The sequence below is a fragment of the Furipterus horrens genome, unplaced genomic scaffold, assembly GCF_987537825.1.
Source record: "Furipterus horrens unplaced genomic scaffold, mFurHor1.1.pri manual_scaffold_2, whole genome shotgun sequence".
NCBI lineage: Eukaryota > Metazoa > Chordata > Mammalia > Chiroptera > Furipteridae > Furipterus > Furipterus horrens.
This window is the reverse complement of record NW_028327172.1, coordinates 149995971-150012516: the sequence shown is the minus strand read 5'-3', so window position 1 is coordinate 150012516 and position 16546 is coordinate 149995971. Positions and strand designations below refer to the sequence as shown.

At 43.9% G+C, this 16546-nt stretch overlaps 1 protein-coding gene across 18 annotated transcripts in view; it reads right to left on the bottom strand.

Moving 5' to 3' along the window:
• KIAA1217 (KIAA1217 ortholog) overlaps positions 1-16546 on the bottom strand; it is a 312344-nt gene that overhangs the window by 38109 nt on the left and 257689 nt on the right. For 13 of the 18 annotated variants that reach the window (XM_090266607.1, XM_090266611.1, XM_090266612.1 and 10 more), the window contains 3 exons: positions 14741-14845; positions 14166-14215; positions 5825-5991 (listed from right to left, as the gene is read on the bottom strand). In XM_090266607.1, the coding sequence (XP_090122733.1) occupies positions 5825-5991; positions 14166-14215; positions 14741-14845 (322 nt within the window). The remainder of the gene's footprint in view (positions 1-5824; positions 5992-14165; positions 14216-14740; positions 14846-16546) is intronic. The other 5 variants (XM_090266616.1, XM_090266613.1, XM_090266618.1 and 2 more) reach the window with 1 other exon arrangement.

Genomic DNA, 16546 nt, shown 5'->3' with positions numbered 1-16546 from the left:
ACTTTAGGACTTCCGGCCAAGATGGAGGCCTAGACTGACATGCTGCATCTCCCTCCAAAACTAAGAAGGAATACAACTACCGCAAAACCAGAAATAACCAGAAGTTCCAGAAAATAAGTGGAAGTCCAACGTATGAAGTTACAGAGAAGTGGTGCTCATCCGCACTGGTACGTGGGCGAAGCTGGGGCAGAGAGGTCAAGCTGTGCTGTCAGTGGCAGCAGCAGCGACAGTGGTGAGACGGTGGTAAGCACAGACACCTGTATTTAAAGGGAGCTGAGAAGCACCTGGGGAGCACCCCCGGCTACAGACCGGACCAATCAGCTTGCAATTCCAATGCCAGGGAAGGAAGATCCCCATTGCCTTGGACTGTGAGGTCCAGAGGGGGTGAGGATGGAGGAGGAGGCTCTCAGTCTCTCAGCGGAGAGTGAAAGGCAGGAAGCCATCTGGATCCCCACCCCCACAGAAGAAGCCACAGCGTGGTGAGAAGAGTTGCCCAGTTGTGACAAGTGCACGGGGCTCCGCCCCCTATAGCATAGGAGGTGTGACAGCCCTGCCCAGGAAGCAAAGGTAAACACAAAACTGTCAGGATGGCACAGATCATGACAGAGATCCTGGTGATGCAGCTGACCAGACAGCAAATATCTAATCTAACGAAGCAGTAGACAGGAAATCTTTCTGAGGCACAGTTCAGAACTTTGGTCATAAGAATGCTTACAGACCTAACAGCAGATCTTAAACAAGACAGGGAAGGAATGAAGGCTAGTCCTGCTGAAATTAACAAAAACACATATGAAACTAGTGGTGAGGGAAAGAAAACCAGGGATCAAATCAACAAATTGGAACACAGGGAAGGAACAGTCAACCAGTGCAGAAAGAGGAAACAGAAAGTGAGGAAAATGAAGAGAGGCTCAGAAACCTATGGGCCAACATCCAAAACAGAGGGTGGCCAGAAAGTGAAGAAGAAGAACTAGAAATGGAAAAATTATGTGAAAAAATAATGAAGCAGAACTTCCCTAACTTGGGGAAGGAAATAAGACTTACAGATCCAGGAAGGACAGAGAGTTCCAAAAAAACTGGACCCAAGGAGAACCACACCAAGACATATTATAATCAAAATGTCAAAAATTAAGGATAAACAGAGAATCTTAAAAGCAGTAAGAGAGAAGAAGAGAATTACATACAAATGGGTCCCAATAAGACTATCGGCTGATTTCTCAAAGGAGACTCTGCAGGCAAGAAGGGACTGGCAAGAAATATTCAAAGTAATGAAAAGCAAAATCCTACAGTCACGATTACTCTATCCAATGAAGCTGCCATTCAGAATAGAAGAGCAGAGAAAGTGCTTCCAGAATAAAGTAAAACTGAAGGAGTTCATCAGATCCAAACCACTGTTATATGAAATGTTAAAGGGACTTGTTTAGGAGAAAGAGGATCAAAACTATGAACATTAAAATGAAAACTGTATCACAACCACCAACAACAGAAGCTAGGGAACTGAAACAAAGGCAAACTAAGTAGGCAACAAGAGTGGGAAAAGAATTATAGGTATGGGGAACATTATGGGGGGAGGTCAGCAGGGAGGGGGAAGGAGGGAAAGGGAGGGAGATGGTACAGGAATTAAGAAGCATAATAGGAGGGAGTGGAGTAGACAGGAAGATGTTGAGAAGAACTATATGCACAACCAATGGGCATGGACTAAGGGGGGGGGTGACAAACTGGAGGGATGGGGGTCACTGGGTGGAGGGGAATAAAGGTAAAAGAAATTGGGACAACTGTAACAGCATAATCAATAAGGCATATTTAAAAAAACAAAAACAAACAAACAACAACAAAAAGACACTTAAAAGTTAATGGAACTGAATTATATCACTTCAAACAAAAGTATTGCTATGTTTCTTTTTTTATATTGATGTTTTACCTTCTCCGTCTCTTAGGAAGAGATGGTAAACTCAGTAGTTTTAAAAATGGAGCATTGACCTGGCTGGTGTGGCTCAGTGGATTGAGTGACAGCCTGTGAACCAAAAGGTTGCCAGTTTGATTCCCTGTCAGGGCACCTACCTGGGTTGTGGGCCAGGCCCCCAGTTGGGGGCATGTAAGAGGCAACCGATTGATGTTTTTCCCTTTCTCCCTCCCTTCCCCTCTCTCTAAAAATAAATAAATAAAATCTTTAAAAAAATAAAAAGGGAGCTCTAATCCTCTTTTATTTATCTATCAGGAAGCAGAATAAGGAGATAGGGACCAAGAAAAAATTGTGGGAATTAGAGAAGAATGTATCCATTCTTTCTTTAGCCAAGTCTCATCTGGCCCCCACCGAACTTGTACCATCTCTTCCAGAAGCTTATCTTTCCCCTCAGCCAACAGAGAGGGGAAGAACTGCAGTTACTTCTGTGAATACAGGATTAATTGATAAAACCCAAGTACTGTGGCATTTTGGGAAAAATATGTAGCTCATCATTTCCCCCCCTAAATCAACAGAAAGGGTAATAGACAAAGGTAATTATCTCAAGTGAGCATTTGTTAACTACAAGACCTTCACCAATCCCTTTTACCATTATTGCCTATTAATGGTAGACTCCTGTTACCTGAGAATGGGAACACAACAATATAAAGTCCCAGGCGAGAACACATATGATTAGCTGCTGGGAATGAGGGACAATTGCTTAAAGTCAGGGCTTTAAAGTCAGTGGGTTGTCTTTCACACTTTCAGGGTGGCAGAAACCCCATTTGTTTTTGCTTCAACCTGTGATAGCTGACTGAGATTGCCACATTTCCAAGAAGCATGGCAATGAGCTGAGCAGTCATAATACATGACAGCAATTCTCACCGTGGAACATTCTAGAATCAGCACTGCCTGGAACACGCTGGAATCTCACCCTGGCACATTCTCGAATCACCACTGCATGGCCTCTAGCCCACACCCATGGAAGTCAGACTCTGGCAGTGGTGCTTGGGTATTGGTATTTTTGTTCAAGAACCCAGGTAGTTTTAATGGGCAGCCGAGATTAAGGACCATGCTCTTATACTGACAGTTCACCTGCATGCACCTGGAGAGCAGCGATGACATAAGCAGTTTCAATGGTTTTCTTAACTTGTTTAGGCTCCTCTGCCTCCCTTGACATTGTTTTTGCCCCATTTAAATGTATCCACCCCACTGTGTCTGCATCAGATTTCTTTTCTTTTCTTTAGAACACTCCATCAATTCTGAAAATGAAATGCTCAGATAGGAAATGCTCTGCAGTCTAGGATTTTCCAGTGATTTAATTATCTAATTACTGGAGCCGGCTGCCAAGCACAAATGATTTCATTCAGTTTCACTATTTTATAACACAGTTCAAAGAACATTTAAATTTCTAATTCAATTTTTGTTCTTTTGAGACTATTCTACAGAGTTTTGTATATCTTTAATGATAGCTCCATTATTGGACTTATAATCACTCTGGGGTTGTACTTCACTTTTGCAGTATATAACACATATGCAGAAGCAGAATTGGTGCTGAGATGGCTTAATTATTCTAAACTCCTTTTGTCTTAAATAGACTCCCCTGACAGAAAAGACAGAGGTCTGATGGGAAGGAAAGCTGGCAGAGACTCTGAGGACTCAAGGACTGAGGCTGCTACAGCAACCGGCTTGGAGACAAGCTGCTTATCTTTTCCATGTGACTTCTCTTTAGAACTGCAAACACTTTTAAGCTCCAGGACATGTCTGCTCACTATTCTTCACACCCCCCAAGCCAGAAAAGCGGAGCAGTTCTGGACAGTAAAAGAACTAGTGTGGTTAAGAAAGCATTCCCAAACCTTGAGTGGAGAGCTGCTTTGAGAAGCTATGAATCTGCAACTGAGCCTCCACAGTTCAAAGGTTGCAAGGAGTAGCAAATTGTTGGAGAACCCTCCCAGCGAGCCAGAGGGACCACACAATGCCAGACACCAACAGGGTGATGTCACAGCCACCCACATCACAATCTGGGTATCAAATTTGCGACACTTCTGCGATGTTTATGCTACAGCAATTCCACCCCTACCCTCAAACCAACAAGTGTTCACTTTTGAAAGCAGCAGGCACTACCACACAAAGGATACATTTAGGAATTGTTTTTCTTAAGAAGGTCCACTAACGAGCGACAATTTCCCACTGGCCAGCAGGTGGCACTACAAGGAAAGAGTAGTGTGAGAAGGGGCTTGCCCTCCATAAACCCCAGGGTAAGAACGTGGGAGAGGACAGACCCTCTCTGTCCTGCACATGTGTTGTTTGGCTTGCAGAGCACCAAATAATTGGGTTTTAATTATTTTACAACATTAAAAAAATGAATAAAGATATTTCATATAAAACCTGTATTTCCTGAAACACTGAAATGTCTAGGAACACTAATTCTTTCAGGTTAAGAGCTGGCTGGGGTTGAGTGGTCCTTTCGAGGGGCCACTTTGCCTTTGTCTCTCCTCCACTTCACTTGTTAAGTTACTGCCTGGATGCTGTGGGCATTGGACTTTGTCACCCCATACACACCCTCAACCCAACCTGTACACTTCATTTCACTGCAGTCTTCAAAATTGCAAAGCAAGGAGAAGCTAATGCAAAGGATGGAGAACTTCACCAGTAATATGATTCCGAAAAGGATTTAAATGAATTTGCCTGGGACATGCGAGATGTCGGGGACACTGCCTGAGGGACAGAGTAGCCTTGGAGATCTGAGCACTGGGCCCTGCTGTTTGGTGTATTGGGCCATCAATCACTGACAGAGCCTCTCAAGCCAGCTGGCTTTCTGTTTATTTTCTGGTAGGTAGAGGGTGAGAGGAAATCATCTTCTTGGCTTAATTAGGTGGTAACAAATGGAGGGCTCATGCATCTATGAACTGAGGGAGGAAGCCCTTTCCTTACTGGACCTCCCTGGCTGAGGAGGTGACACCCCATTGGCTACTCTTGATGCCACACCTGTGTCGCTGCTCCAGGCTCCTGGGTGGTTTTGTCTTTTACCAATATTTGAACTATGAACTTCTCAAAGTCTAGGAAGCTGCCTGAGTATAGTCTGAATCAGTTCTTCATCCTCATGGTCAGCTTCCTATGGAAGGCAGGAGGTGTGAGGTTGATACACAAAGCAGACACATGATCTCAGGAAGAGCGGCACTACCCAGCTCCTCAGAACCCACAACCAGGAGATACATTATTCTACTTTGTCAGATTTATGGGATTTGCTCACCAAGATTCATGACACGAAGGGTCATTTTCTCTCCCTTTCAGTTCCTATGCAGTGTATATATTCCTCAACATTATGGAACATACTATCCAGATAAAATGTAGATGCTCTTCTCAACAAAATCATCCATGATGACTTCTTTTCCTTGTGGATTAACGGGCTAGTTTACACTTATATTTCTAAATACACGGTAGTTCCTTGCAAAAAAGTTAGCTGACTGTCCCGCCATTGTGCATGCTCATTGGGGAGAAGCAAGGGGCCGAGACGCTAAGCAGGAAGTCTTAACTGGCTGTTCAAATGCTCCAAGTGCTCCACGGGGCTCCTTTGCCTTCAGCTCTCCTCAGAAACAGACTTCTAATGGGCTTTTCGTGTGTAAAAGCATGCAGAACTTAGAGAAGTGGCTTCACATTGAGTATGGTTGCAGCAGAAGGCTCTAGGCTAAGAATGTGTGTGTGTGTGAAGAAGGAAACCATGCCTTTATGGTTCTACTTACTCATGCCCTCAGTTCACCTTTAGGAAAGGATGGTGGAAAGAAACCTGGGAAGGTACTTGGGGCTAGAGGTGCGGGAGGAGTAGAAAGGTGACTTTGAGCAAATAAGACAGATGACGTAGACCACAAGGAACACCATCTGTACCTGGAGCTGTCGCATCTGCTGCAGCTGGAGCCTGAGTTCCACCACGTTCCGCTTCATGTCAAGCAGGCTCAGGTGGACGGCCGAGGTGCTGGCATGCAGAGGCTGGGTGGATGGCCCTGTGGACTCCAGGGCACTGAGGGTCTTCCCACCAGAGATATGGGGAGCTCCTGAGAGAAAAGAGCAGCAAAGAACCTAAGAAAGCCAGAAAGGAAAGTCTAAGCTAAGTCCCATCCCAATACAGATGACTTGGTAACTCAAAAAATGCCCATTGCCCTCATTGTAAAAAAAAATTATGTTGGTCCTCTAAATGGCAAAATAAGGAATTAAGTTTAAATAAATTATGGAAACTTCATGCAATGTTGTAGCATATGGTCTATAAAAGTCATGTTCTAGAAGTTTAGTGCCAAAGGGAGGCTGATGAGTGCAGTAGTTAAAGCACAGTGTCAGTGTAGGAAGCTAGCTGTCTATCTATGTAACTTCTTTAGATATACAAGTTTGCACAGAGAAAGGATCAGATGTATGCATAGGAAAGAATTAACAGTATCTCTAGCTGTTGATATTCCACGAGTTTTATATATTTTATATTACTATTTTTCTATTTTTAAATTTGCATAGTGAATATCTGTAATTTTATAACAATAATAATTTTAAAATACTGGGACCTAACATAGGTGCTTCCCTGACTATTTCCTGCAGGCAGATGTACCTCAAGAACATGCACTTGGTTCTGAGGAGAGGTTTGGCTGATCGTCGAGGGAAAACTAGTAAGAACTGAGTACTCTCCTGATACTTCCATCTTTCCGAACCTAAAGAAGCAGGACCTCAGCCCCCATCTTCTTTAGGGAGAAAATCAGACGTGATGCGGAATCCTTTAGGAGAGGAATCAAGGCAGCAGAAAGAAACTTTCCTAAATAGTTTCTAGCTACCATAAACTTTGGCTCCTGGATCCAACTTAAGCCTTATGTATTTTAGAAGTTCATCTGGGAAGGGCCTGATTTGACCAAGTTTCCTTTAAAAGTGATTCAGGCCTGGCCATGTAACTCAGTTGGTTGGAGCGTTGTCCCAATACACAAAGGCTGTAGGTTTAATCCCCAGTCAGGGTACAAACAAGAATCAACCAATGAATGCGTAAGTGGAACAACAAATCAGTGTTTCTTTCTCCTTATCTCTCTCTCTCTCTAAAACAATAAATAAATTTTTTAAAATGCCTCAAAAAGGATCCCAAGTAGCACTTACAGGATGAGCAAGGTACAGGAATCAAAAGGAAGTGCTATTTATTATTGCTATTTTTTTTTGACAATGCATTTCTATGGAACAGGCCACCAGAGTGGAATTCTCATCTCTCTCTCTCTCTCTCTCTCTCTCTCTCTCTCTCTTTCTCTCTCTCCTCTCTCTCTCTCTCTCTCTCTCACACACACACACACACACACACACACTTCAGAAGGGGTTGTTCAACTCTTTCCTGTAAAAGACACAGTGGAGGATTTGCAGTGGGCCAAGCTGGCCTCCCACCACAGAACCCTGTGGTTGCTTTGTCTACCCTGGAGTGGTTTCAGCATGGTGGTCTCTCTTTGTATCTTGGCTCAGGACCCATGGGAAATTTCCTTTCCCAGCACATGCAGAGCTGCTGCCATGAGCTACAGGTGGAGTGCCAGTGAGTGAGGGGGTGCCTCAAAACTGTCCTCTTTTTTTTTTTTTTAAAGATTTTATTTATTTTCTGAGAGAGGAGAACGGAGGGAGAAAGGGAGAGAAACATCAATGTGTGAGAGATACATCGATCGGTTGCCTCTTGCATGCTCCCAGCTACAGACCTGCCCTGCAACCCAGGCATGTGCCCCGACTGGGAATCAAACCAGTGACCTTTCGGTTCGCAGGCCGGCACTCAGTCTACTGAGCCACACCAGCCAGGGCACAACTGTCTTCTTAATGCTTGGCCCCAGCAACACCAATGGAGATCTGATGGTACACCATGTCCCTCCCTCGGATGGAACCAGTTGCCCAACCCTCTCCTGGTCCCCTTGGGGAAGGCAGGGGAACTGGCCAGAAAGCATTTAAAGGATTTCCAAAGGAACCCTAGCCGAGCAGACAGTGAGTTTTACGTTATTTTATGAGCCTAACAAGCCACTACCATCATCACCATGGCTCTGACCAACTTATGACAGTCTTCCACCCCCAAGTCAAAATCACTCTCATAATGGCAAGATTTCCCATATCTGTAATTGTTCCAAAGAATATTCTCAAATGGTGAAGGGTTTCAGTAAAAGGACATCCAGTAACATTTCCATTAACAGCAGCTTCAAGATTAAGTATTCTGAGGGAATCACAATAAACAGGAAGTTTTTCTTTTAGAAAGGCTCATGTTACTTTATCATCGCTCAATCCTTCCTTCCCTTTATACTCTGAGGGCACCAGCGCACGTCCCCAACCTCCTGCATGGAGGAGAGGCAGGAGTCTACATGCCATCAATTATGGGTGAATGCTGATCACTGGTCTAAAAAGTATCCTTCACAACCAAATGGCTATATGGAATCTATACTTATTTTTTAAAATGTCTTCATCATTAACCTCTTAATCCACTAAATTTGGTTTCTAGCTCCATCTTTCACTGAAACAGCTCTTTATAAGGTGGACAATGGTCAGTTGTCAACCCAACAGACATCTCCTTGGTGTGATGCTGGGCTTGGTTTGTCACTTCTTTCCTTTTAAGTCAATTGGAACTTTCCTGTCCTTCCTCTTCTTACCTCTCTGCTGTTCCAATTGGTCAGCTTTTAAAATCCTGACCTATTCTGTCCTGGGCCTGTTTCTTCTCTCACTGGACATTCTTTCCAGGGAGGTCAACTTCTACCACCAGCACTTGTGGAGGTCCCCCACATCTTTGTCTCCAGCATACAGTTCTCTTTAGATCCACATGTCAGTACCTTTCATGTTGCTTCAGAGGACTTTTCATCTTCCCTAGACCTCTTTCTGTCTCTGTAGGTCTGTTCTTAGCCAGTGGTACTGCTATACACTCAATTATTTACATCAAAAGCCTGGAAATCATTCTCATTATCCACTTCCTAGTTGTGGGATGTTGGCTGAATAACTTAAGCTCTCTCCCTCTCAGTTTCCTCATCTGTAAAATGGGTGCAAGGATTATTGTGTGAGATAATGGAATTAACACATGTAAATTGCTTAGTTGGGAGTCTGGCACAGAGACCCCCAACCCCCACTGCAATCAATTCTGATTATTTCTCTGAGCAGAGTGGAGCCTCTTCCAGCCTCCCCTCCTCACCTGAGTGTCAGCAGGTGCGGAAGGCCGGGGGTGGCAGCAGTAGGCTGGGATCTATAGGCAGATGCCTCGATATCTATGCATGGAGCTGGAGCTGGTGGGTGGGGACCCCGAGTGATAAAAGTTTCCCTTCAGATTAGGTTCACAGGACGTGGGATCTGCTCTCCCCACCCACACGCAGGGTGGTCACATTCTATCTTCCTTACAGAGTTATGTGTGTTAAATAATATAATACACGGTATATAACACATAGAAGAGTATGCCTTTGAAATGGGAGGGTCCTTCTGTTCTCTTATATTCATAGAATCAAATATTCCTAAAATAACAGGAAGTCCGGGTTTTCCCTTTTCATTTACCCTTGGACAAATGAGCTCCTTGACTTCTATACAATTCCATGTACTTGTCTACAGGACAGGCATAATAGATCTTGTCTTAGAGCTTACTTACTTCCTTGGATTCTGGAAGAATTAACATATTTTGTGCACTGTACAAGGCTGCTATGGCAACCAAAGCCCTGTGGACCACATCTAGCCCTGACACATTAGAATGAGAATGACCAAATCAGCAGAGACCCAGGGGAGCAAACACTATGCCTGTTGCTGGTGGCACTGCAAATTGGCTCAGCTTTTCAGAAGAGAAAGCTGGCAGCATGTTGCTAGAGATATCAACTGGTCGTCCCTTTGGACTTATTGATTCCACTTTGGGAAATACATACCTAGGAAATTATACCTGCTCCTTCCCCATGCTCCGAAAAAGACACTTACAAAATTTTTCCACCCCCCACCCCGAAAAACCTACCTATTTTTAAGGGATGGGGGCACCTTAACACAAAACAATAGGAAGAAAATGACAGGTGGGTGGACCATGTGGGTGTGTCACATGTGTGGAAGTGTGTTCAGTCTTTTTTGGAATATGGAAAAAATGAGGATGTGCGAGGAGTTAACATGTATGGAAAGCACCCAGCACAGTGCCTGGCACATTGGAAACACTCACTAAATGTTTCTCTTTATGGTGATTATGATGACGACGTCACTGAAAGTGAAAGGAATAAAAGAAGAATACAAAACAGCATGTATGTATTGATTAGAACAATTATATCAGATACTGATAATTTCTAGACTAGAATTGAAAGAACTGGAAAGTTTCAGTGTTCAGTAGTTTCCTTCTGTTCCTCCCAGCTTTACTGAGATATAATTGGCATATACCATTGTGTAAGTGTACAGAATGTTGATGTGACACACTTATACATAGCAATATGGTTGCCACTGCGGTGTTAGCTAACACATCCATCATGTCACATATTTACCATTTCTTTTTTGTGGTGAGAACACTTAAGATTTACTCTCTTGGCAACTTTCAGGTACATAACTCAGCTTTCTATTTTTCTTTTTATTGAATTTATTGGTGTAACATTGGTTAATAAAGTTATACAGGTTTCAGGTGTACAATTCTAAAACATATCGTCTTTATATTGTATTATCTGTTCACCATTCAAGTCCAGTCTCCTCCCACCACCATCTCTCCCCACTATACCCTTTTCTCCCTCCCATCACTGCTCTTTCCCTCTGGCAATCACCATGCTGTTTCCTGTGTAAATGAGTTCTTTTTTAAGTATATTTTATTAATTATGTTGTTACAGTAGTTACAATTTTTTTTCTTTTGCTCCCCTCCACCCAGTACCCTCCTTCCCTCCAACAATCCCACCTCTCTTAGCTCATGGCCATGGGTTGTGCATGTAAGTTCTTTGGCTTCACCCTTTCTTATATTATTCTTAACTTCCCCCGGTCTATCTTGTACCTACCAATTATGCGTCTTAGTCCCTGCACCATTTCCCTATTTCTCTCCCTTCCCCCTCCCAGCTAATAACCCTGCAAATGATCCCCACACCTATGATTCAGTTCCTATTCTGGTTTGCTTAGTTGGATTTTGTTTTTATTTTTTAGATTCAGTTGTTGATAGTTGTGAGTTTGTTGCCTTTTTAATGTTCATGGTGTTGATGTTCTTCATTTTCTTAAATAAGTCCCTTTAACATTTCATATAATAATGGCTTAGTGATGATGAACTCCTTTAGCTTTACCTTGTCTGGAAAGCACTTCATCTGCCCTTCCATTCCAAATGATAGCTTTGCTGGATAGAGAAATCTTGGTTGTAGGTCCTAGCTTTTCATCACATGGAATACTTCTCGCCACTCCCTTCTTGCCTGCAAAGTTTCTTTTGAGAAATAAGCTGATAGTCTTATAGGCACCCCTTTGTAGGTAACTCTCTGCTTTTCTCTTGCTGCTTTTAAGATTCTCCCTTTGGCATTTTAATTATTATGTGACTTGGTGTGGTCCTTTTTGGGTGTAGCTTGTTTGGGACTCTCTGTGCTTCCTGGACTTGTATGTCTATTTCCTTTGCCAAATTTGGGATGTTTTCCTTCATTATTTTTTCACATAAGTTTTCAATTTCTCACTCTTCCTCTTCTCCTTCTGGCACCCCTATGATTCAGATGTTGGCATATTTAACGTTGCCCCAGAGGTTCCTAAGCCTCTCCTCATTTTTTTCAATTCTTGTTTCCTCATTCTGTACTGGTTGACTGTTTTTTCCTTCTTATGTTCCAAATCATTGATTTGAACCTGGTTTCCTTCCCTTCACCATTGGTTTTGTGTGGATTTTCCTTCGATTCATTTAGCATAGCCTTCATTTCTTCTCTTATGTGTTTGCCATACTTAAGCATCTGTCAAGCCTGTGAGCATCTTTATCACCAGTGTTTTGAATTCTGTGTCTGTTAGGTTGGCTATCTCCTCATTGCTTAGTTCTCCCACTGGACCCTTGATCCATTCCCTTTTTTGGGCCATACTTCTCTGTCTCCTCATCTTGACAGGTTCCTGTTTGTTTGCCTCTGTGTCTTAGGTACAGCTGTCACTCCTGTTATGTTGTAAGGGGTGGAGCTTTAGGGATTCATCATACAGGGCAACCTGTTTCACCACGTTGTGGCACTGTATGTGGGGGAAGGGTCTGAGAGGGAACAATGCTGCTTGCTCAGCACTTGCCCTTTTTCTAAGCTCTTCTCCCACTTCTGTATGATACTGATTCCTCTCTAGCTGTTGCCCTGGCCATCATTCCCAGAATGGGTGGGTCTGCGGATATTCTAGGACCTTTAAGCAGTTTCTTCCTCCGCACCAACCCCCACTGGTTTGCACAGTCAAAAGTAATGAGGTTCTATTTTTCCTGGCACTGGAACTGTAGCTACGTGGTCTGGTTTGGTGCTGGGAGTGCTCCCCAGATGTCCCACCCAACTTTTTAAAACGTGTGACTGTGCTTTCCTCTGGCCTGCCACAGCTGCTGCCACCACACCTCGTCCTCTCCACCCTGGCTCCACCCCTCCTACCTGTCTGGATGAGTATTTCTTCTTTATATCTTTGTTTATTGGATTTCCACGCAGCTCGATTTTCTGGAACTTCTGGCTGTCTCTAGTTTTGAGGTAGCTGTGGCTGTTTTTCTTTTCCTTTGCTTAATCCCTTCACTTTTTTTTCCCCCTGCCTCACAAATCCCTCCCCTCTGACAACTGTCAGTCTGTTCTCTCTAGCTATGAGTCTGTTTCTATTTTGTTAGTTTATTTTGTTCATTAGATGCCACATATGAGTGAAATTGTATGGTACTTGTCTTTCTCTGACATATTACTTTATCTCTAATCACAATGCTGTGCATTAGATTCCCAGAACTTACTCATCTTCCAACTGGAAGTGTGCACTCTCTGACCAACCTCTCCCCATTTCCCATCCCTCAGCCCCTGGTAACCACCACTCTACTTTCTATTTCTATGAGTCCCATAGGTTCCTTTTTTCTTAAGTTCATAATAGATCAAAAAATAAATACGTGAATAGGAATATCCAAAACACTTGCTCTGAAGACAAGTTTAGCAATTTTTGTGAAATAATTCTCTGGCTGCCACCAAAGTCACTGCTTAATTTCTAAGTAAACCAACAAGTTCCACGAGGATGGGGGTGCTGACAGACCAGGCCCGCCGGCTTCCAAGCTAAACCACCTGGACTTAGTCAGTGCGGCACCAGGACCAACAGGGGTCTCAGCTGAAGTCCCAAATTCTGTCCATTCTACCATGCTGCACAACACTCTGTGGCCTCCCCAAATTAGGGGTTTCACCCAACTGCCACGTGCTTCCTGTGTAATTCAGTAGCTGAACATTTTCCTGGCAATGATTTCTATTTCCAACCCAGTGGGAGGGAGGACGACCTCACATTCTTGAGAGAGGCCTGCCTTGAGCCTGCATATAAATGTACATCATATATACCTGGATACTAGGGAACTCCATGTAAAACTTAATTGGGGCCTTTTTGTGGGGAATGTTGGCATTTAAAAAGCAGGCCCTGGTCCAAGGATACCTTGTTCTCCTGCCTTGGCCACTGGTGGCTCCCTCTCAGCTCACACCCCTTCTTACCCATTCCCATCCTGAGCCGGGCTGAGGTCCTTCCCCAGTGTAAAGCCTTCCAAAGGCTTCACTTTACACTTAGAATATTACCTAAATTCCTTACCATAGCATTTGCAATGCTTCTCCCTCACCCTGCATGTCTCGGCTCTTCCCTTCCCCCTTCACTTACTTAAGTCCTATTTGTCTTTCAGGCCTGTTTGTGTCACTTCCTCAGGGAAATGTCCTTGGTCTAGGCTACATCTGTCCTGACTTTTGCTTAACACTCAACATTCATAGAATTACTTGTCCCATATCCATTTTCCCCACAGGATTAGGAATTTCTGGGCAGGCAGCTGTGTCTGAATCATGCCCACTGTCCTAGCCCAGTAAGTGGCACATATATATTTGTTGGATGTGTGGCCATATAAGTGAACAAGTGAATGAAAATGAATGAATGAATAAAGAAGGGCTCAGGCCCCCACAAATTGATCACCAATCTGAAATTTCAGCATTAAGCAGGGAAGGTGTGAGGGTACAGGGTGTTCTCCAGGAAGCCTCTGAAGTCACAGCAAGTCGATGATGTGGGGGAAGGTTATACACTTCTACAATAAGCAGAGCTCATCAAAGGCAGCCTGCAGTTCTCCTGGAGCCCCATGAACACTTACCTGCACTATCTATGTGGTTCTTATTGGCTGCAGTTTTCATCATTTTCTCACTGAATAAAAGAAAAAAAGACAATTAGTTATACAGTTTCCAAAATGCCCTTTGTTTGCCCCCTCCATTCATTATTCTAAGCAATGAGCAGCAGGTAGGGATGGTATCAAGCAATGAGGGTAGTTTGGCATCAGCACCACTATTGGCCGGGATGGTAAAGGCTTCCCAGGTGTGCAGCTGTCACTGCCGGTGGGACACAGCAGGCGGGCCCTCATGACTTTCAGATGATGGCGATGTGGAGACGTGAGGATGGCGGTTGCAGGCACTGCGCAGTGGTCCATGAAGCCACATGCACTGGGAAGCCCATTTACCTTTCTTGGGCCAAAGTGTTACCTTCGACCAAGAATTACCAGAAGGAAAAAAAAAAAAACAAACAAACAAACAAACAAACCATGATTCAGAGAGCTGTAAATATTTTCAGTCTTGAAATGATTACAAGAAAACAGATTTGAATGAATGAATGATCTTAATGATTAGAGAGAAATAGATTGAATTATTTTTAATTGGTTTGCTTTCTTTTTTTTACCTAGATGCATCTTTGCTATTAGTTGTGAGGGACCCTTTAAAAAGCGCAGACTGCACAAGGCCAGTTAAACTGGCAATCTGTTTCTCCATGGCTTGCATCCTCTCTCTGTAAAACAAGAGAACTGTTTGTTAAAGCTCTATTGACCTTCGGACTGGTTAGTCCAGGTGGATGATCACCTGACGCTCAAAGAAGGTACCACCTAGTAGGCGGTCAAAGGGCACCCCAGCCTGACACGGGGAACGTGAAGAACCTGCACAGCCCTGCTGAGCTCCAGAGCTGAAGATCAGAGTTGAGTATTACCCCAAAGATCTCATTGAAAAGACGCTGCACAGATCTGCAGAGGCCCCCTGAAAAGCTGAAACGCATCTCCCTCAGAAATAATTTTGTTTGTGTGCCGCGATCTTGAGCCCTTCTGCCTTGCTTTGCAGTGTCACCTCTGGCACTAGCAGTGTGCTGAGGCCAGCTGTGGGTCAGACGCACAAACATCTAACCTGTACTCCTTAGCTGGGGGCCGATGGCTGGTTTTGGTGGAGATGATTGTTGTGACGGAAAACTTGTTTTATTGTCTGAAAGCCAACACCAACAAATGTCTAAGACCATGGAAAAATATGATTGAAATTAATGTCTGACTTGCAGGTGATCTGTGCTCCATCTAAGGATATAGGAACTTTAATCTAGGGCTTTTATAGATTCAAGTAGAAAAAAACAAATATTCCTAACAACTTGGTCATCTCAAGATCTGGACGAAAAGTCCTCCAAATTATTTCCGTGCACAGATGCTGCACCTCTCTGTTCAGGGCTCTCTAATGCTTCATCACAATTCATTTGGCTCACATTTCTGTACCTGAGACAAGGGCAGTTTTGCAGGGCTATTACCATTATTTTCAGGACAATATGCAAACAGCACAAGTGACCTTCCTCTACTGGCCAGGTGCGGAGGACGTCACACACATCTTGGCATGCACATTCAGTTACATTTACTGCGGAGTTTAAAACAATAAAGGGAGATATGGGAGGGCAGTTTGAACAGTGTGGGCACCTTGCCTGTCATCACACTCCACAAGCAGGTGTCCTAGCATGAGCTGTGACAGAGAAGCCCCCAGTCTTCATTGTGAATCTCAGTCCCACCAACCTCTCATAGTGTAAGCAATGGCGATTCCTGTGCTACAAACAGCATGTTCACACATTGTGGCCTTTACAGAAAAGCTAACTATTTTATCTGGTACCCAATGGAAAGAAATCATGATGGTCTGCACGTTCCCTGGAAAACAATAACTGGTTAAGTTGGATTTATTGAGAGATGCTATATCTGTATTTTACACTCCATGGCAATCAAGAGGACTTTCAAGGGTAATTTTGTCCATACATAACTTTTTGGCCTTGGGTTTTGCCTTTGGAATACAAAACATTGAGCTCAGTTTCACAACTGCAAGCTTTTGACTTCTGAATTCCATGCATTTTCTTTAGTTCAGCGGTCCCCAACTTTTTTGGCACCAGGGATAGGTTTTGTGGAAGACAGTTTTTCCATGGATGGGGAGAGGGGACAAAGTGGGGGGATGGGAAGGATGTGGGAGAGTGGGGGGTAGGAGGGACAGGCGGTGGAGCTCAGGCAGTAATGTTAGCCACCACTCATCTCCTGTGGTGTGGCCTGGTTCCTAACGGGCCGTGGACTGGTAGCGGTCCATGGCCCGGGTATTGGGGACTCCTGCTTGAGTTTAAAATGGATGGCTCTGTCACAATATTGAGTTTCTTGGACATAAGGCATGCAGTCTAAATAGTTAATGGCTGTACACCTGCTAAGGAGGA